The sequence below is a fragment of the Lepidochelys kempii genome, chromosome 21 (assembly GCF_965140265.1).
Source record: "Lepidochelys kempii isolate rLepKem1 chromosome 21, rLepKem1.hap2, whole genome shotgun sequence".
Taxonomy (NCBI): Eukaryota; Metazoa; Chordata; order Testudines; family Cheloniidae; genus Lepidochelys; species Lepidochelys kempii.
This window is the reverse complement of record NC_133276.1, coordinates 11,832,501-11,846,120: the sequence shown is the minus strand read 5'-3', so window position 1 is coordinate 11,846,120 and position 13,620 is coordinate 11,832,501. Positions and strand designations below refer to the sequence as shown.

Genomic DNA, 13,620 nt, shown 5'->3' with positions numbered 1-13,620 from the left:
ACCAATCGGCCTGCCTTGGGGTCAGCCAGCACGTAGGCCTCAGGGCCCAGGACCCGGCTGGAGGTGGGTCGGAGCCCGCGTCTCACCGTGACTCAGGCCCAAGTCCCTTCTGCAGCGTGGACGCAGCTCGAGCCACAGACCCAAGTTAGAAGCTCTGCGTTGCAGTCTGGCCGCGTTGGCAAAGCTGTGAGACCCGGGTCCAACAATGACCCGTCCGGTTTTACAAGGCAGTGTGGATGCTCAAGCGTGGGCTTGGAAACATCATATCCCCAAGCTCAGATCCCACCACTCTGGGCGTAGAGGCCTTGTCTGCCCTGAGGGTTTGCCCTGATTCCAGCCATCACAGTTTACACTTACCCCGGTTTCTAGCAGGGGTGAGCCCTGATCCTCCCACGGGGCAAATAGCAGCTTTGCCTGTCTGCACTGGGGGGGTTGCACAGTGAATCAGGGCAAATCCCCAGCCTAGCTAAGGCCTGAATTTAGTTACCAAGGAGGGGTGCTGGGGATGTTTCCCAGGGGCTACACAGCTGAGCTAGGAGCCAGGTCCTGTGAGATCCCCAGTGATATTGGGTTCTCCCTGGGGAAAGACCGAGACAGACAGCAACGGCCCATCGCTCCTGAGCTCTTTTATTAGCCTCTGGTGATTCTTACTGCTCTGATCTGGTTCTACCCCATCCCTGCCGCGAGCCAGCTCAGGGGTTGTCATCCTCATCGAAGTAGGAGCATTCGACATGCTGCCTGCTGCATTTGGCCTCCTCCTCCTTGCAGAGCTGGAGGCTCAGGATGACCTTGCAGGCCTGGATCTGCACCTCCTCCTCCGGATGGATGATGAGGGAGAGCAGACGGTCGGCCAAGCGGGAGTCCTCTCCGAAGAGCGCCTCGTGGAGGGACAGCTCGTTGTACTCCCAGTGCACCGACTGGTACTGCGGGGTCAGGCGCCCCTCGCTCAGCTTCTCCACAAACACCAACATCTCATAGAGCAGGTTGCCGGGCAGCGAGGCGTGGAAGAGGTTGAGGAAGTCAGAGTGCACCTGGGGGCCCAAGGAAGGTATTGCTTTGGGCTGAGTTCCTCTCCGCCCCCCCATACATGTTTCCCTTCCATGGTTCTGCCAGATGGGAATGTGAGAGGGAGGGTGGAAGACCCCTCCCCAAAGGCCCTGCACAGGGTCCCGAGGATCTGGGGGGATTCTGGTTTAGCCAGGGCCATATCTCTCTGTTCATCCTTGCCAGCCTCGAAAGAAGGACCAACAGCAGCAGGTGCTCAGACCCCGGAGCCCTGCCCAGTGTGTGTGAAGCGCTCTCAGGTGCTGGCTTTCTGCTCCTGCTGGGCCTGAAACACTTTGAGATCAGCCTCTTGGGGGATCCCAGACCCACCCGCCTCTCGATGGAGAAGGATGGGGCAGGAAAGATAAGGAGGCATCTATGAACCTCAGCAAATGGGAGTGGTTCAGCTCCAGGGCCTGGAGCAGAGAGTTGGCGGGGGAGGGAGCGCTTTGCTGCCCCGCCCCACATTAACGCTCAGCGTTTGCAGGTGCAGGACAGCAGGGAGAGCGTGTTTTCTTTCGGTGGGTTGGGTTTTTGTCCAAATCAGCAACTGTATCCAAACCAGGGCTAATTAGAATCAGAACTTCCAAGTGTATTCGGCCTGGCACAGAGCCCCCGCGGGGAAACTTCGGCCAGGGCAGCTGAAGTTTGGCAAAGTTATAAGCAACTGGGTCTTACAAGGGGAAAATGCCAGGCATTGCCTGTACCACCTATGATAGAGGACTCCAGACCCCCCTGGCCTTGCCTCCTCTGTGCTCCCTGCTCCCCTCTGACCCAGGCCCAGCTCTTCCAGATGCTCCCAGCCCTGCTAGCAGGCTGGCCCTTACCTGGCAGTTCATGATGTCATACAGAAGGTCTTCTTTCTGGGCCAGGTTGCTCAGCAGCTTGAGCACCTGCACCTAAGGAAACAGGGCAGGGTGTCTGAGCGCAGGACTCAGGGAGGGGAACACCACGCCAGGCCCCGGCACTGCTGAAGCAAAGGTCAGTGTCCAGCAGGAACTACTGAAGGGAATGAGGTGGGAGAACTTGCAGCTGCTCACTCCAGCCCCAGCCTCACCCAGCATGGGGCACTGTAGGGGATGGGCTTAGGAGCACTGGCTGTGGGGGAGCTCCCAGCTACTCCAGTCCCAACCTCACCCAGCAGGGGGTGCTGTCGGGAATGGGGCAGGAGCACTGGCTGTGGGGCGCTCCTGGCTACTCCCGTCCCAGCCTCACCCAGCAGGGGGCACTGTCGGGCACGGGGCAGGAGCACTGGCTGTGGGGCACACCTGGCTACTCCAGTCCCAGCCTCACCCAGCAGGGGGCGCTGTTGGGCATGGGGCAGGAGCACTGACTGTAGAAGCACAAGACCAGCCTAGTGGCCTAAGCTCAGGATTGGGAGCCCATGTCCCCTGCGTTCCAAGCTGAGCTGGGACAGGGACACACGGTGTGGGTTTAGACAAGTCCCACTTTCCCATCTGCAAATCCGGTCTGAGGGGCGAGGGGAGTGCAGTTAATTCGTTAGCGCTTGTGCTACTGAGGGCATGGTAGAGCAGCCCAACGGCCCGCTTAGGGAACAGCTCGAGGGCAGGGTGCGGAAGCAGCTCACACCGACTCCTGTCCCAGATGGGGACTCCCCATCCGTCATGGTGCAGGAGCTCCTGGCTGGAAGGAGAAGGAATGCCCCCGTTTCTATACCTGGGTCAAAGTGCTCCCCGTCTGCAGGATCTCCATCAAGGAAGGTATCATCCGTCTCAGGAGCGGGTGGGTGTGATCTGGCAAGGGCAAGCCATTCAGCAGCCTCAGCCCAGCAATGTGCAGCTCCGTGTCCCAGATGGTGGTGACCAGCTCCAGGATCTTGGGCACGAACTCCTGCAGGGGAAGATGGAGCGGCCCCATAGCTGTTCACCTGACTCCAAAGGCCTGGGGCAAGCGCAGCTCCCTAGCAACACCCTCCAAGGGTTCCTGCTTCTGTACTTTGTGTGACCCTAAAGAAGGACCCCCACACGTTTCCCTTCAAAGAGAAAGATCCGTGCAGGCAGGGAACCGATGCAGCCGACCCCAGAGGCAAAGGGCTGAGGGGTAACCTTGGAGCCAAAGGAGGCCAGACATACTGAGTGAGAGGCAGAGAGGGGAGCAAATACCTGGATTTTAATTTTAAACTTCCGGATACCAGCAAATGCCTTGAGGGCGTTCAATGCCTGGATTTTGATGCCTTTATCTTTGTCATCCAAGGCTGAGGCCACCAGTCTGATGTCCTCATAGGTACAGGCTGAGGCCTGGAGAAGTAAGACACAGACATGGGTAGAGGTGAATTAAAACACATGCAGGGACATCTCGCTTCTGAGTCATTATTTGTGCCCACAAATGTAGGTGCTGGGGGGCCAGGAGCCATGTAAGTACCTGGGGCGGGGGGCAGGGAGGGGAGCCAGCAGAGCTTCCTTTCCAATCGATCTGCCAATGGGGTGAGTAGGCAGTGAGCTGTTTAACCCCGGGCAGAGCCGCACCAAGCCCAGGGCTGGAGCCCTGTTGCTGTCTCTTAATGCCGGCCATGTGCCAGCCAGGGGAGCAACCCTGCCATGCGAGGGCCACCGTTTACTGGGGTGATGGACAAGAATCGGATTAACTCTGCCCCCGTGTCTGTTCCATCCCATCTCTCCCACGGAATCACACCGGCAAGGACCCAGAGGCCCCGAGAGGGATGTCCCATGTCTATCGCCCTTCTGGGGCACTTGGTCTAGTTAATTTTGTACAACAGATCTAGCAACAGGTTTAGCCCAGCCCCACGAGTTTATCCCATTCCCCTCTGCTCTGCTGTGGGGCTCGCGTTACGTTAAGAGGCCTGCGCCACCCCGTCTGCTGCTCCATCTCAACCTGCTGCCTGTGGCCTGCTGTGGGGAGTGAGATGTCTGACGGCGTTCCTGGCTTTTCGCTGAGCTGGACCAGTGCAGCCACTGGGAATACTAGGGGGCTCTGTCCATGCCCAGACACAAGGTTGTTGAAGCTGAGGGAATTGTGAGCACAGACCAGGGGGGCCCTGGTTTCCAACAGGGTCCTCCCAGACTTGGAGAAACGACTAAGAAACCAGCCTCACCCTGTTAATAAACATGGGAGCGAGGATCTAACCAAATCCTCAACCCCTTCCAACTCGGTCCAGAGCCAGGCTTTACAGCTTGGGCCCGTCTCTCGTTAAACAGCATCTTCGCCTTCTTGGCCTTCTTGGCCCCGTCTGGGCAAGATTCTTTGGCATCATGGAACAGCAAGCAGAGTCCCCTGAAAACTCTGTTATGCCAGCTGAGATCAGAGCCTGGCTCAGGCATTGCACCCCATTCTTTCTTTCGGCCTCCCGCCTTCCCCCGGACCCAGAATCTCTTCCCCCCCCCCCCCACCCAGCAGGTTTGGAAGGAGCTCTGATTGAAAGGACCAGTTGGCCTTTGCTCTCACCTCCGACTCCAGTAGGTAAACGCAGCGGGTGATGCTGTGTAATATCATGCTCTTGGCGTAATCGTCCTGCTTCTGGCTCAGGGAAACCAGGAGCTTCCGCAGCTCCCCAGAATCTTTCACAGCAAAATTCCCAGGCTCGATGGCGAGTCCTAGATACAATCACCCAGCAATGAGTCCCCAGCGCCGAGGGGAAGGCACGGCACAGGGAACAGAGTTCAGACCCTGGCAGCAGGCATGGAGCCACCCAGCCTGCAAGCTGAGCTCCAAGAGGAGAGCCGCCAGGGGAGGCTTTTAATACCATAAGGCAATGTTGCCTAGTGGTTAAAACACTGGCTGGGGACTCAGGAGAGCAGCGTTCTAGTCCCGGTTCTGCTGCTGGGTGACCTGGGGCAAGTCATTTTGTTTCTCTGGGCCTCAGTTTCCCCGTCTGTAAAACGGGGATAATGATACTGTCCTCCTTCGTAAAGTACTGTGAGATCTACTGAGGGGGGTGTTATTATTATGAGACAGACAGAGACATTTCCTTGCTCAGCTCTTGGGCCATGTGTGACAAAGCCCAAACCCAGACAAGGCCAAGGGCTCTGGTTTGCCAGAAGCTTTGCCATGGTTCTTGGACCTTTCAGGCAACCTAGGCTGAGCTCCACATGAGCTCCCTTCCCGCTCCAGGATTTAGCATCTATCCCAGATGTGCTCAGAATATGCTCTGCTCCCGGCTGAGTTTTACTCTGAGTTTTCAGGCTGGCGCTGGGGGTGCAAAGAGACCACACGAGCCAGACCCAATAAACCAAAGGTTCATTGACCCCAAACAAACTGAAACTGAAGCATCCCACAGGCTGGGGGTCCGGCTGGGTGGAGAAGGGCGAGCAGGCGCCCCTGTTCTCCTGGGCCATCCCCGTCTCCCATCCCTTTCAATGGGAACTGGGATTTTGTCCCTTTTCACCAAGCCCTGAGCAGTCTGATCAGCCAACGGGGAACGGAAGGGTTCCAGGAGAGAGCCACATGCCCAGGGCACCACGCTGGCATGTGAAAGGGGGTGTGGGGAGTTTACAGCGTGAGTTCAAGGCAAACAATCCAGCTGTTCAGAACAGTTCTCAGTCGTGTGTCCCGTTGGGGAGCTTGACCCATGGCCCTGAGCCAGTTCTCCATCCCAGCTCCCCAGACTGAGTTGCTGTACCCACTGCCTCTCCATGAGTGGGGCTGTTCTAACCTGCCGTGGCACGAGGGGTACCCATGCCGTGATGGGTCGGAGCCTGCACAGGCGGATGGGAGGTGGACAGCAGCGGCTCAGCCTGGCCCAGCGCAGAGATTTATCATTACGGCAGGGCGGGGAGAGCCTAACACAGCAACCGACAAAGACTAGAGAGCTGGAGTTGGCCCCAGTACCAGCACTGCCCTCTGCAAGGGGATGAAACAAAGATCCTCCTACAAACCCACGGGGGCCAGCCGTTTGGGAATAGCCACGGGCTGCAGGTTTTGCAGATTGGTCAGATAGCCGAGCGGGGCAGCCTTGGCATCAGGCCATGTGATCGTGCTGGCAAAAACTCAATCCTGGATCAGCCACCTAGGTTACCTGGGAGAGGGGGCCCCCTACTGGCAGCGAGGGAATGACACTTTCAGTGAAGGGAGCAAGAGAGGTGGGCTTTGACCTTTAACGAGGCCTCACTCAAAATTAAGGCAACAAGCAAACCAGTGCAATTTACAATCCTGACAATAACAACACAGAGGTGACAGAACAAATGTTCTGCCTTCTGAACGGTTTTAATCAATACTTCCACGGCACGTGCCATCAGTAGAAACATTAATCGTAGATAAGCATGATGCTATCTGACCCTTTAAAACTTCTATTTGCCCTCCTGACACTAGCAAGCTAACACGGAGGGCTTCAGGTTCCCCTGATGAGAGGGGGCAAGTATCATTACGAGAGAGGGGCCTGGGCTGCAAAGTTATCTCGGGATCCAAACTCCCCCAGAGGTGGTTTGAATCCAGGATTTTGGCTTGGACGCCTCTCCAATAGATGGGGAAACTGAGGCACAGAGCGGCGAAGTGCTGAGAGGGTCGGCCAGCAGCAGAGCTGGGATTAGAACACGGGGGCGCCTGTTTGCTCGAGGCCACTCCAGCAAGCACGCCAGGAGGCTCACGGTATCAGCGACAGGAGTCACTTGTCCTTGGGGGGGGCCCGATCCCTTCTGCTAGCCCAGTGCGCCGAGTCCTCCCGCCGGGGCGAGCTGCTGTCAACGGCGCCGGTGAACGGCGCTGCACCGAGACCTCCTGGAAGCAGGTGGCTGCTCCCACTACTCACTGGCTATGCTGACAGGCTCCAGGCTTAAGGAGGGGCTGTTCAGTCCTGCTCGGATGGTCTTGTAAAGCAGATAGATGGCCCCGGCTCCTGTGGCCACACTGAGCATGTTTTTACGGGTGCACATCTCTAAGTACTCCATCTTCTTGCCTCGCTGCCTGGCGGCATCTGAGGGAAACACCAAGAACCCGCTGGGGGGGGCAGCTGTGCTCTAGAACCGGAACTCGCAGGGGCCCAGAACCGTGGCTTCAGATAGGCCCCCCAGCTGGAAATACTCAGCTGCTCATCACATGGTTTGTGATGTCACCAGAGTCCATCCTGGCATCTGTGGTACCTCTGTTTCCTACTGGCTGGGGGAGCCGGGAGCGGGTGGGAGGAAGGACTCCTGGGTTCTGTTCCTAGCTCAGACTAACCCTAACCCTTTCCCTCATCTGTGAAAGGGGGACAATGATACTCCCTTTCCCTGGTAAAGTGCTTTGAGATCCACTCCTGACAAGTGCTGGGAATGGGCCAGCGCGGGACGGTACAATGACAAGGAATTGGCCAAGTCCAGTTTTAAATGGCTCAACCAATAGGGCTCCCATCTCTTCCTTTGGGAGGCTATGCCACAGTTCTCGCCATCAGGAGGTTTTCTGATGTGAGCCTCAATGGTCCCTTGCAGCGGCTGGTCCCTTCGCTCCTAGAGACACTTCCCTTTGCCAGGATTAAATTCTCCCTGATGTCTGAACCCTTCAACTGTTTCGATCAGGAAGGGGCTCTCACCACAGCCATCCCAGATCCAAACACCTGTAGACTCTGAGGACATTCAGATCCGCAGCTGGGTCAGGATCCAACTTGTGCAGCTATCAACTTTCTCTGTCGTGAGTCTAACCGGCCCCGGATCCAGCTGTGGATCTGAACGCTGGTCGTGGAGTGGCCGACTGTTCTCATGTTCCCCCTCCCTTCCCACCTCGGTCACAGGCGGGGTGATGGAGCGCGCTCTCCCCGTGCGATTGAAACCTTGGGCTGTTTGCTGGGGATGCAGCCATGGGGGATTGTTCGTTTGCCAGTGGGGGGGGGGGGTTTGCTGCTTTGGAGTGGGAATCAATCACCGGTGTCTTTTAAAGCATATGGTGCTCTGGCCCCTGTGTGACTGCCTAGCACCCCTGACAGGATGCCAGAAGTGCTTGGAGCCAGGAGGACAAGGCCCTATAGACTGTGTTCTCTGGAGAGCCTGGGGGCCAAGGTGTGTGTGATCTATGAAAGGGGGGGGCAGTGTTGACTAGAGCGTAGAGTACTAGACTGGGACTCAGGAGAGCTGGGGTCTATTCCTGGCTCTGTCGCTGGCCCATTGCAGCATGCCGTGCCTCAGTTTCCCCAGCGGTAAAGTGGGATAGTGACACTGCCCGCCTTTGTAGAGTGCTTTGAGATCTGCGGATGAAAAGCACCGTATTGCAGCAAGGTGTGAGTATTTATTTAAAAGGTGTCGCCGTCACTGGGAGCCAGCACCTGTGTGAGGAGAGTGTGACTCTGCCCCACCTCCATCTCTCCAAAGATGCGGGATTGGGAGCGTTCTTTGAACCCAAGGGCCCCGGCCGAATCTTGCCGTTGGATCCCTTGAGGCAGATCCAGCATACACCAGTGGAGGGCAGCAAAATCCTGGAGATGGCCAGAGGGTTTCCGCCATCCAGCCTCCGAGGGATCCTCCAGGGCGAAGGCTGACACCATTTCCACAGCGTGCTGGACCAAGCGGGTGGGCTGGAGGGAGACTCCCTGCCCGCTGCACAGAGGGCCGCAGGGCACCCCAGCTCTCCCACCAATCCCGCGTCTTACTGCAAACGCTCCAAGTGTTTCCAAACATCCCCTGCCCCCAACCTCACCCCCGGGGCGTCCCAGAAACAGGAAGGTGCTGCCTGGAACGGTGCTGTGCCCCTCCACCCTCTACTGAACCCATGGCCCAAGGGGTGCTGTGCTGCCGGGGCCCTGCTCCCTCAGGTGAGAGGTAACACCCACGTCTTGACCCCGTCCCCTGGCTGCTCTGTGCCACATCAGCGGTGTGGGTGTTGGTCCCGGTGCCCTGAGCAAACCCCAGCTTGGGTCACGTTCGGCCTCGCTGGGTTCTCCCTAGAACTGCGGGCAGGATTCTTCACTTCCTGTCTCAAACGGTTAGGGAACGTGGTAGTACCCCGTCAAACGGCCGTCCCGTCCCACTCCAGAGGTGGCTGCATTTCAGCAGCGGGGGAAGTGAGCCAGCATATTAGGGCTGTCCCTCGGTCCCCTTGCCCCCCGCGGCTGGCTGGAATGTGAACGTCTCAGCTGCGTGCCATAGGTCCTGTTCTGCAGACTCTAGTGGGGATTCTCCTGTGGCTGTGGTGGCTGGGGGTTCAGCCCTGCAGACCATAGAATCATAGAATATCAGGGTTGGAAGGGACCCCAGAAGGTCATCTAGTCCAACCCCCTGCTTGAAGCAGGACCAATTCCCAGTTAAATCATCCCAGCCAGGGTTTTGTCAAGCCTGACCTTAAAAACCTCTAAGGAAGGAGATTCTACCACCTCCCTAGGTAACGCATTCCAGTGTTTCACCACCCTCTTAGTGAAAAAGTTTTTCCTAATATCCAATCTAAACCTCCCCCACTGCAACTTGAGACCATTACTCCTCGTTCTGTCATCTGCCCTCGATCTGTCACCAGGAGTGGAAGGGCGGGGGAGCACGTGGGAATGGGCGGGGCGGGGGGGAGGGCAGGGGAGTTGAGCGATCTGGCCCGGGGCCAAATACATTCAGGATTTTCCAGCTCGGACCTATATTTACTGGGGAGGCTGCAGCTTTATTCTGGCAGCTTCTGCTGCAGTAAATATTGGTTTAAACCAAAAACCAGACGCCCGACTCCGGGAGCCTTAACAAACGCAGGAAGGGGCCCTGGCGAGGGAGGTGCTGGGGACCTCTCAGAGCAGGGGGGCACCCTGGGGGGCAGTCCCACAGGCAGCAAGGAAGGCAGAGCCTGGCAGAGCGGGGTGCTGGGGCGGGGACCCAGGCAAGTCACACCCAGCAGGCAGGGGGCCTGAGTGTCCAGCCTGGCTCAGGGGGGCATCGCCAGAGCTCGTGCAGAAATGGATGCACCAGGCTTTGGGCACGAGCAGCAGCCAGGGTGGGAGCTCGGCTGTTCAAGCAGGGGCAGGCATAAAGCAGTGGGGTGAGGAGCAGGGGGCTGAGGGACAGGAGCTGCCTGAGGGCGAGCTCAGTCCATGGGGTTTGCATGTAGGTCCGAGCCTGGCAGGGGCACGGTCTCTTCTCTACTGCAGGAGCAGGTCCAGCTCCTCTGGCAGTTCTGTCCCCTGCACGCATGAGCCTCCCCATATCTGGGGAACGGAGCTGTGACTTGTAGGCCCTGGGTGCGGAGGACGGGGAGCTCTCCGGGATCGAGGGCCAGTCCCCGGCAGCACTTTGCCGGTCAGGACAGAGACCTGGCCCCGTCCCGAGGGAGGCGACGCAGGGTGGCTTGCTTGCGGCGACCTGCATTGCTAGGCAGATGGACGTCCTGTCCTGGCTGGAGCTTTTTCGGGGCGATGACTTCATCCCTAGGTGTCAGGAGCTGCCGTAATGACGCCTGGAGGCTCAGTGCGACATGACTCTGATGGGACGAGGCATGCCCACGCAGATACACCCCGTCCATGACCCTGCCCACTCACAGCCGTCTGCACCCAGCCACGCACCCGTGGGCACCAACACGCCAGGCTCCGAGGCAGGGCATGGCAGGGGCCGGGGTGTGGCCACAGGCTGCCTTTCCCCGGCCTGCCCGCCCAGGCCCACTGGCAGCGAGCTGTTTGTGCTTCTGAAAAAACACACACACGCCAAGGCCTCGCGCTCCCTTCCGCTGAGCGGCTCCCTGAAGACTTTTCGCTCTCTCTGTCTTACTTTCCCTCCCCCTCGCTGGGCTGTTTTTAATGCTGAGGGCACAGGATGTTCTGTTCTCTCTCTCACTCTCTCTCACCCCCCCCCTGCCCCTTCCTGTTGGGCTTGTGGCCTTCACCTTTTTTAACTCTTTAAGGAGAGGGGCTAAGCTCGCCCTCCCCACTTTGAACAGCTGATGGCTCCGGCAGCCCACAGCAAAGGCCTGCTGCCAGCCAGAGGCTCTGTTTGCTTTGATGGTGGTGGGGGAGAGCTGGGCAGTAAGCAGCCTGGGATGTATTATGTGATCAAGGAGGGTATTTTTTTCCCCTCTCCGTGGTGGAAATTCCCCCCCCCCCCCCCCCCCGTTGCCCAGTGCCTGTAATTGCTACACTCCTCTCCCCCAGCCCCTTGCTTCGCTCCCCAAGGCTTGAATGTCAGGGCAAGGGGAGGGGACGGCCTGGCCGGATGGAGACGGGGACCATTGGGCGAGAACTAGCTTCAGCCTGGGAAAATCCCTGCTGGAGCCAGGAGTGCCTTTTCCCCGGACAGGGTGTCTCGGACCCGGGGTTTATAAGCTGGATTCGTCTCCAGGGTGGCGACCAGGAGAGGCTGTGGGCTGCTCAGCCCCTCTGAAAATCTGGCCTGTGTTTAAAGCTGGGGAGCCAGCCCCTGAGCCAGCCGCTTTCAAAAAAACTTTGGCCTAAGTGACCCGGCCAAGGTCACACAGCAAGTCAATGCCAGTGTCAAATAGAACCCAGGAGTCCTGGCTCCTCCTCCTGTGTTCTCTGCATCCCCATGACCCCGCTGTCTTTGCAGTAGGCAGCACTGGTCACATCAGCTCTTCTGTTTTCCCAAAATCTATAGAGTGGTCCTGATTCCCCACTCATTCATCCTGGTGTAAATCAGGAGTAACTCCACCGGGCCTAATGCCCCCCTCACTCACTTGGCATAAATCAGGAGTAACTCCACCGGTCCCGATTCCTTCCTCACTCACCTGGTGCAAATCGGAAGTAACTCCACTGAAGTCAATGGGGTAAAAACTCCATTGTTTACTCTGGGATAAAGCAAGTGGGAGTGAGTGGCGAATCAGGCCCATTGCCTTTGTAATGCACATGTGGGCTGGGTCCCACTAAATTGCACTTGTTCCAAACACACCCTTCTTTGCAGAATTACTAATTCTGACCTCGCAGATTCATAGATTCCAAGGCTAGAAGGGACCACTGTGATCCTCTAGTCTGACCGCCTGAATAACACAGACCATGGGACTTCGCTGTATTAATTCCTGCTTGCAGTCCAATAGCCATGGTTGAACTAGAGCAGATCTTTGAGGAAAAGCATCCAATCACTATAATGTGGTTGCACAACCAGTTGAAAGACCGTACTCTGAGAGTTGTTATCAATGGTTTGCTGCCATTTGGGAGGGTGTATCTTGTGGGGTCCTGCAGGGATCTGTCCTGAGTCCGGTACTATTTAATATGTCCATTAATGACTTGGAGAACTGAATGGAGAGGATGCTTATAAAATTTGCAGATGACACCACGCTGGGAGGGGTTGCAAGCACTTGGAGGATGGGTTTAAAATTCAAAATGACCTTGACAAATCGAAGAATTGGTCTGAATCCAACAAGAGGAAATTCAATAAAGACAAGTGCGAAGTACTTCACTTGGGAAGGAAACATCAAATGCACAACTACACAATGGGGAATAACTGACTAGGGGGCAGTACTGCTGAAAAGGATATTAGGAAAAACTTTTTCACTAGGAGGGTGGTGAAGCACTGGAATGTGTTACCCAGGGAGGTGGTGGAATCTCCTTCCTTTGAAGTTTTTAAGGTCAGGCTTGACAAAGCCCTGGCTGGGATGATTTAGTCGGGGATTGGTCCTGCTTTGAGCAGGGGGTTGGACTAGATGACCTCCTGAGGTCCCTGCCAACCCTGATCTTCTGTGATTCTATGATCTGGGGGGGATAGTGGATCACAAGTTGAATATGAGTCGTCAGTGGGATGCAGCTGCAAAAGAGGCTAATATGATTCTGGGGTGCATTAACAGGAGTATTGCATGTAAGACACAGGAGGTAATTGTCCCACAAACACCTGTCGGGCTGGTCTAGGTTTACTTGGTCCTGCCTCAGCGCAGGGGGCTGGACTTGATGTCTTCCCGAGGTCCCTTCCAGCCCTGCGTTTCTATGATCCTGTGGTTTGTCTGGGAAGACTGTGATGTGCAAGCAGTGTGATCTCTGTATACTTCTGGGAATGTTTATTGATGATACATATGAATCTAGAATGGGCCTGCTAAAGGACATTTAGGCATGACCAGAAATTTTACAAACCAAATGCAATGGCTAATTAAAGCACTTTCTCCCCTCCCCCCCCCCCCCCCGCCCATTAGCAGGTGACACTGACTAACAAAACGGGTCAGTCTTGCGCCATGTTGCACTATAAATGCTATATAGCACCTTCCACCATGACTAATCATGCTGTAATTACTGATGGGCTGCTGAATGGGTGTTTGGTCCACAGCTGGCTTGGATTTGGGCTCCTAGCACTTGGAGTCAAAGATGCAAAAGCTTGCAAATGTTTTGTATGAGACTGACTTGACCAAATGGTAGAAATTGGGTGAGATTTTTTTTTTTAAGGAGTCTTCCATTGTCTGTAGGTCAGTATCTCCCAAGAGATTTTTGGCTCCATCTAGTCTGGAAAGTAGGGTCCCTTGGGGCTTCAGATCAAAACCAGAACACCAGGCGGGTGAGGGCGGATCTGATGATCTCTCCCTCTACCCTACATTCCCTCTAAATTCAAAGGGATTCACATTACAGGTTCCAGTTGCAGCCTCTCTCAAGTTGTGATGTCCCCCAGGGCTGCCTTTGAGCCACGTTAGTTCTGAAATTCTCCCTCCCAAATCACACACTTTTTTTGTTGAATTTAGGCTCTATCTACATTTAAACCACTGCACCTGCACCACTTCAGTGGAGACACTACCTGTGCTGATGGG

At 56.4% G+C, this 13,620-nt stretch overlaps 1 protein-coding gene across 1 annotated transcript; it reads right to left on the bottom strand.

Moving 5' to 3' along the window:
- Window positions 1-692: 692 nt before the first annotated feature.
- ARMC12 (armadillo repeat containing 12) lies at window positions 693-6,905 on the bottom strand. Its single transcript, XM_073320415.1, has 6 exons — window positions 6,767-6,905; window positions 4,468-4,616; window positions 3,168-3,302; window positions 2,722-2,895; window positions 1,872-1,943; window positions 693-1,031 (listed from the first exon to the last, which is right to left on the bottom strand). Exons 1-6 carry the CDS (start codon window positions 6,903-6,905, stop codon window positions 693-695), a joined length of 1,008 nt encoding a protein of 335 aa, XP_073176516.1.
- Between the last annotated feature and the right edge of the window lie 6,715 nt (window positions 6,906-13,620).

Excerpts from the sequence above, each read along its gene's own strand:
- ARMC12 (XM_073320415.1), bottom strand. The coding sequence starts at position 6,905 with ATGGAGTACTTAGAGATGTGCACCCGTAAAAACATGCTCAGTGTGGCC. Across the intron at positions 4,617-6,766 it reads GGAGCCTGTCAGCATAGCCA|GACTCGCCATCGAGCCTGGG; the intron begins GTGAGTAGTGGG and ends GATTGTATCTAG. Across the intron at positions 2,896-3,167 it reads AGTTTAAAATTAAAATCCAG|GAGTTCGTGCCCAAGATCCT; the intron begins GTATTTGCTCCC and ends CTTCCCCTGCAG.